The sequence below is a fragment of the Benincasa hispida genome, unplaced genomic scaffold (assembly GCF_009727055.1).
Source record: "Benincasa hispida cultivar B227 unplaced genomic scaffold, ASM972705v1 Contig1269, whole genome shotgun sequence".
Taxonomy (NCBI): domain Eukaryota; kingdom Viridiplantae; phylum Streptophyta; class Magnoliopsida; order Cucurbitales; family Cucurbitaceae; genus Benincasa; species Benincasa hispida.
The window spans coordinates 1-7,702 of record NW_024063818.1 but is presented as its reverse complement, the minus strand read 5'-3'; the positions used below and the strand labels follow the sequence as shown (position 1 = coordinate 7,702).

At 39.4% G+C, this 7,702-nt stretch overlaps 1 protein-coding gene and 1 non-coding gene across 2 annotated transcripts; one reads left to right on the top strand and one right to left on the bottom strand.

Annotated features, from left to right (window-relative positions):
- Nucleotides 1–4,216: 4,216 nt before the first annotated feature.
- Nucleotides 4,217–4,320, bottom strand: LOC120068879. The gene has a single exon (XR_005479388.1). It is a non-coding gene; the product is annotated as a small nucleolar RNA R71 (small nucleolar RNA).
- A 1,067-nt stretch (nt 4,321–5,387) lies between these two features.
- LOC120068878 lies at nt 5,388–6,329 on the top strand. Its single transcript, XM_039020529.1, has one exon. The coding sequence runs from the start codon at nt 5,388–5,390 to the stop codon at nt 6,327–6,329; it is 942 nt and encodes a 313-aa protein (XP_038876457.1).
- Nucleotides 6,330–7,702: the final 1,373 nt, after the last annotated feature.

Below are 7,702 nucleotides of genomic sequence, written 5' to 3'. Positions count from 1 at the left end.
CAATACAAAACAGCGCCAATGTCTCGGCACCGATTTGGATGGAGATTTTCTTGCCGAATGGATGGATCGTGTGGAAGGATGAGCTTCCTCTTCAGGCTTGCTCAACCGGTAGTAAGGATCTGAGTATAGAGCTTCGCGGCAGGGATCTGGTAAGATTAACACTGAGACTCACCTCTCGGCCTTGTCTCTTCTTCTTCCTAGATTTCTTCCGTTTAACATTCAGCTCAGCCTTTCTCTCATAACCTAATATCAATTTTCCCCGTATCAAGTAGCCTATTTTTCTGTGAATTCTATGAGGTATTTATAGGTGAAGATCTTTGACTCTGGCCTTGTAGTCCCCACTTGTTGTTATGGAAATTCTGAAGATGGAGGGATATTATTCCTTTTGTTATGCAATCAGACCGTCAAATCTACACAACTGTTAGGTGTACACTTGCACAATCATCTGCTTTTGCGTTGCTTAGCTGCATCTTTCGATCGAGTGTTCGCATGCAGTGTTGTTTTTATTAGCACATGCGGTTGAAAGTCAACTCTGGATCGACTGTCGCATTGCACCGTCATTGCGTTAATCGTCTTTTCATTGTTGATTGACGGGTGCAATGTGACAGAGATGCATTGGTCAGTTGTCTTGAGCCTTGATCGCAAGCGGTGACTTGGTTTTCTGCAAAACAGAGTAGAAATCTCTCTTTCTTCCATCTTAATGATGTTAGTGGATGTAATTGTGATATTCATAAATTATGTATTTCGAAGCAAATTTTCATACAATTGGCACATATTTATTCTCTTTTGGCCGCAATATCTAGATAAAGCAGTATACATAACTTGTATTTCTACATATTATCACACCCCAAATTTAGATATATGCTTGTCCTCAAGCATATCTTCTACTAAGGCAATAAAGCTTAATTCCTATCCTATATTTTTGCGTCAATTTGTTGCTCCGAATGTTACACTTAGGCACATTTCTTAACATCGCAATTTCTTCCTATCCTTGCTAATTCTGAACAAGCCTACTTTATTCTTCTATATAACAAAATTCTGCTCAAAGATGCTTTTTCTAGTTTTTTTTTCAAAATAGAATTGTTTATCTCTTCCTTGTCAAAACAACTTGATATATCTACATACAGTGGTCAAACTTTTGCGTCATTTACTAGAGACTGTTGTCATGGTTACACTCTTCATTTTTGGCCTGTTCCACGGGTGTCATGCGAACATCCAACTACGTTGGGTGCCAATCTCAACTTTAACTCATATTATTCAGAGGAGTTGTCTCTTGCATTCTTTTATTATACATATTTTTCTTCCTTTTCTTTTTCATTTTTTCTTTTCATAACTGCGCTGATCTTGGAAACCCACCTTCGTTTTAAGCTTGCTCCTACGAGTGTCATACGAACATCCAACTACGAGCAAGCTTCTTTCACAACTAAACCTCTTATCAGGTTGGGAACATTTTTAAGGATTTTCCTTGCGCTGACATTGGAGTTTTGCCTAAAAAAATATTTTTTTTGACAAAAAATGAACGCATTTTCTTAAATACTGCATATTCTTGATCTATCTACTCAGACCTTCCTCACCCCCAATTTAAAGATGAGCAAGGTCTTCATTGCATTGTTTGGATAGAACTAAACAAACACTTAGAAGAAAATTTTCAAAAGAAGGTTTGAGCAGAACTTTGAAAGATAAAAGGTAAAGTAACTACTAAACTAAGAATTAACTAAGTGTTAGTCTGAATTTTACAAAGTTTGAGAAATGTTCTAAGTATAAACATATATTACATCATAGCAACGCAATGAAGAACACATATAAAAGATTAAGAAACATTACAAATATTGACAAAGGATGATAAAGAAAAAAAGGCACAGGCAAAACCTGGAGTAATATATACTCATTGTATTGAATATTAACAAAGTATACAATTAATTACAATTAACGCAATACAAAATTTTTGCCTGTACAAGACTCAAAGAATTTGATTAACTCATAAAAGAATAAATGAATTGAAAATAATACATAATGGTCGCATAGAAGAAAAAAAATATGGAGGATTATTGCTGAGAGGCTGGCGGGTCTGGAGGAGGATTTTAAGGTGGTGCTGAGGAGCTTCTTCAAAATTTAAGTGCTGCCGGAGATGTGGGGCACCATCGGACCATGAAGATATGCGGTGAGAAAGTTGGAGTACTCTTATTTACGCTTGCATATCAGTCTCTGGTGAATATGGACCTTATGAATGTTACGATGCATGTTGATCAGCGTCTCTCTTTTCTATCTCTTTTCATCATTGTATCTCATCTTCTTTATCTCTTCATTCACACACCATGTATCAGACGCTAAATAGATATATTGAATGTCTTGATCGTTTACATTACCTCTTCTCTGTCTATTTTCGTTCCTCCGTTTATCGTTTTGTTCATGAAGTGTTCTTAATCCCCTGGTAGATAATATGAATTAAGCGAGTACTTAATCTGTGTTAAAGAGATAATTGCATTTAGCTAAGGCATGCTAGACGACATCTTCACTTGTGAGAGCATAAGTGAAGATGCCATTCTGATCTATCGAGAGAAGGTCAGAAGAATGTGTTAACTAGAGCCAGTAGTACTTCCAGAGATGGAAGCAACCTTGTGTTCATTACGTTCGTCTCTGTTTTACCACAGACATGTGGGAACACCGCCGATCACTGAAAGGTGTATGCTAAGGGAAAAACGGATCCGTACTTATAACTTTAACGCAATTAGGGAACTTGCAATGTTTATATTAGTTATCTTTCTTTTTCTGCTTCGTACATAAGACTTGCTATCGCATTACATGATCTTTGTATAATCTTCACAGCTAGCTTTGACCTCAGTATCTTGTATCATGAAACTTGTATCTTGTACCATCTTAGCTTAGGTTTACGACACTTTATTTTATTATCGCATTTTACTGCTTTACTTTACTTTAACGCATATTTTAAATATTTGTACAAACCATACTTTTATTAAATTGAAAAACTTGGTCGCATGTATCATAAACATAATGCAATAACCTCAAACAGTCCCTATGTTCGACCTCGGATCACACCAAGAAACTTGCATTGGCATTATACTTGGTTCCAATGTAAGGAAACTTGTGACAACGCATTGCATACTACAAGAACATTCAGTAATAACGCATATCTAGAAGTAGTATTGCATGAATTGAGTCAAGTCAAGTCATTCTTGCATATCATGGGCTTGTATCTTGTGAGTGCATCACTGTATATCTCAATTCTTTGTCCAACAAGTTTGTGGCGCCATTGCCGGGGAACTGGTTACGGGGACATGGGCTTGTATCCTTGCTTGCATCATTGTAGAATTTATTTTCATCAAGTTTATGGCGCCGTTGCCGGGGAACTGGTTACAGGGACATGGAATTGTATCTTGGGTGCATTGTATAGATATCTGTACATGTCAACAACCAACGCATCATTTATACTTAGAACTTATTTTTCCAATTTATTTTATACAATACACTCCTAGCTCAAATCACGATAGTAACAAACAAGTTTTTGGCGCCGTTGCCGGGGATTCAGAAACAAGACTAACCAGAAATTTCGTTTGTATCTTTTGTAGGAACACTTCAGTCGAGGGAGTATTACAAGCTAAGCCTAAGCTTGTGAATGTTTATGAGCAGGGAGAGCACTCCTAAACTCTGATACGACCTCGAGATTGAAAGGACCTTCCGACGTAGAAACCGATCTATTCATCATCGAAGGTTGAGGCAGCAACTTCTCAGAAAACAGAATAGGCAACGAGCAATGGCGGAAGAACAGGCAAATCAGCAACTAGCTCATGCTACACAAAATCCGATCCTGATGGTGAACAGCAGCACACGTCCCATGAGGGAGTATGCGTCCCCTGTACTGTATGATTTCTCTCCAGGAATCATATACCCAATGCCAGATGGGATGAGGTTCGAGATGAAATCTGTAATTCTTCAAATGCTTCAGACTGTTGGACAATTTGGGGGTGGTCGTGGTGAAGATCATCACACCCATGTAAAGCATTTCCTGGAAACGTGTAATTCATTTGTGATTCCTAGAATCACCCCAGAGGTGATCAAGCTGTCTTTGTTCCCCTATTCTTTGTGTGATGACGCAAAACAATGGGTGAGCTCACTTGAGCCTTGTGAAATCACCACCTGGGAGAAGTTGGTGGAAACATTTATGCAAAAATACTTCCCACTTACCACCAACGTGAGGAGGCGTTGAGAGATTATGAACTTTGAACAAGAAGAAGCTGAGACCTTAAGCACCGCATGGGAGCGTTTTAAAGGATTGATAAAAAATTGCCCGAACCATGGACTACCAATAACTATCTAGACGGAGACTTTTTATGGTGGATTGAATAGAGCATCGCAAATGGTAGCCGACGTAGCAGTAACTGGTGGAATTATGGATAAATCTTACACTGAGGCTAAGGAGATATTAGACTGTATTGCTAAGCACAACATGGAATGGGTGGACGATACGTATGATGGAAGAGCTGATAGGAAGAAGAGATCTCAGAATGTTAATTCTATCGACTTCAACACAATAGCCACACTTTCTGCACAAGTGGCTACGATGAACAGCCTTTTGCAGAACATAACGCTAGGAAACGCATCAAATCAGTAGAAGGTGAATCAGGTAGAAGCGTTCGAGCAGCCCATGGTTAGCTGTATGGGCTGTGGAGATCCTCACTCCTATACGGATTGCCCACAAAATCCCCAGTCAGTATGTTTCATTAAAAACAACCCATTTTCCAATACATATAATCCTGGATGAAGGAACCATCCAAATTTTTCTTGGACAGGAAAAAATCATCAGAAGCACCACCCAAGGGCGAACTAACAGCAAAGGCAAGGACCACCGCCTGCATTTCAACCAACGCATTAGCTGCACAAACAACCTTTTAATAGAGGAGGACAGGCGTCAAGCTCAGGATCTCCGCTTGAGAACCTATTAAAGAAGTACAAAGCCCAGAATGACGCGTTGCTGAAAAGTCAGACGTCGTTTATCAGAAACCTGGAAATACAGGTAGGGCAGATAGCGAGCGAGTTGAAGAACTGGCAGCCTGGAGTTCTACCTAGCAACACTAAAACACCTGGGAGCAACAATGGAAAGGAGCAATGTCATGCGGTGACGTTGCGAAGTGGAAGAGCTCTTGAAGAAAGAAGAATGAATCCAAGAAACAACAGTCCTTCAAAAGAACGTAACACACGTTCAATGGCAGTAGAAGATCAAGAAGAAAACCAGCGATGCTGCTGAATGCACCATTCCTTAGACGTTCAAAAGAACGCATGTTCAAAAGAACGCAACACACGTTCAACGCAACACATCTGAGACCACATGCCATTCAGAACCTAGCACGTCTAACGTGGGAAAACCAGCGATGCCGGTGAATGCACCATTCCTTAGACTTCAGATGAAAAAGAATGATGAACAACAATTCAAGTGCTTTCTTGAGCTCTTGAGGCAATTGCATATCAACATTCCACTTGTAGAGGCCCTGGAGCAAATGCCAACATATGTCAAATTTTTGAAGGACATTTTGACAAAGAAAAGAAGAGTCAGTGAGACAGAATTAATCGCGCTAACACAGGAGTGCAACGCGTTAGTAAGCAACAGTCTACCCAAGAAACAGAAGGACCCTCGGAGCTTCACAGTTCCATGCTCGATCAGAGGGTTGGATGTGGGACATGCGTTGTGCGATTTGGGAGCCAACATTAATCTCATGCCACTCTCAATCTTTAAGAAACTAGGAATTAGTGAAGTACAACCCACTTCTGTTACTCTTCAGCTCGCTGATAGAGCGATTAAGTACCCTGAAGGAAAGATTGAAGATGTTCTGGTAAAGGTTGACAACTTCATATTCCCAGCAGGCTTTATTATTTTGGACTATGAAGCAGATAGGGAGGTACAAATTATCCTTGGACGCCCCTTCTTAGCTACTGGGAAAGTCTTAATTGACGTGCATAAAGGAGAATTAAATATGCGCGTAGACAATCAAGAGGTGAAGTTTAATGTGTTAAACGCATTAAAGTTCCCGGATGGTGAATATTATCAACTGAACAGTATAGAGTTGCCTGAAGAAGAGACCCATGTATGCAAGGTCCTCGTGTTGGAGGAGAACTTGAAAGAACCAGAGCCACCAAGTCTGAGTGAGCGGCGGACAAAACCAACGTGTCCATCACTTGAGGAACCACCAGAACTCGAGTTGAAACCATTGTATAGTCACCTGAAATATGCCTTCCTTGGAACAAAGAAAACTTTACCTGTGATCATTTCCGCAAATCTTACTGAGCCTAACGAGCACTCTTTTTGCAGATGCTGAAAAAGCACATGCGTGCAATAGGTTGGACGCTAGCGGATATCCATGGCATCAACCCATCTTATTGCATGCATAAGATCAAGCTGGAAGAAGGGAAGTCGGGATCGATTGAGCCTCAAAGAAGGCTGAACCCCATAATGAAAGAAGTGGTCAAGAAAGAAATTTTAAAATGGTTGGACGCGGGAGTCATCTATCCTATATTCGATAATTTATTACAATCGGATACAAGCGCGATTGACCCAATTGGTGGAAAAAATGCTTATCCTCCACATTGTTATTCCTCAAATTGCGTTCTACATAAGATTTTTAAGTTAAAAAAGTGGGACAAATCTGAACTTAAAACGACTATCACTCGGGTAATGTGATAATGTCAGATATACACAATTACACAGTTATATGACAAACATGAGTCAGTGTGACGCACATATCCCTCCAGAACTATTAGTTTCAATTTCATTAAGCAAAATGCTTACAGTGAATAGGTATATCTTCTCTGTAGATCACATTTCAATGCGCATCACCGCTGTTACCATCATTTCTGAATATTATCTGCATTAAACATCAGAAGAGCTATTAGCATCTCATCATGAATGCGACATTCCATTTTCTGAATTCTTTGAAGAAAAACTACTTCAATTTGCAACAGGTCACCAAAAGTTTGAGTCAAACGAAATATGAATTCTAAAACATACAAAAGAGAAGATGGAGGGAGAGCCTGCAAGCAGCGAAGAACATCCCTTATCCGCCAAATAACTTGTGGGACCATTTGGAAATTGTGATAGGTATCTACGCGAAGACTCAACACGTACACACCCACCCCAATCAAGTTATATATATGACCGCAAACCCATATTCACTTGGTCCGCGTCTCTCTTCTAAAGTCTTTTTCACTACTTGATTTATGGCCAAAAAACTGCAGTAATGACAAGAAGCTTGATAAGGGGAGAAATAAAGATCAATAGAGATTTCTTGCATTCTACACTCAATAAGAACATTTAAATTCGTTGTACCCTTAGGGAATACTCTGGTTGTAAATAAACACAGATATTTCAACTTCTTGATTATGTAATCTCTGTAATAGAAAGATAAGATAAAAGAAGACAATTATATAATATAGCCTGCCCTTTTTAGGTCCATAAACATTTGCTTATTGATCCACAAATGTGAGAGCTATGGCCACGGTATATGGAGGTTGAATGTAGAAGACAAAAAGGAGGGACGTACGGCCTAGGAAATACAATATCTACACAAATTAGTTGCATATGTTCTGCATAAATAATACCTAAGTTGATTTGCGCAAACTAAGGCAGATCTGTGCCATCGATTAATATGCTTGTTTTCTGGGATAATTGCATCACTCCACATAGTGACAACAC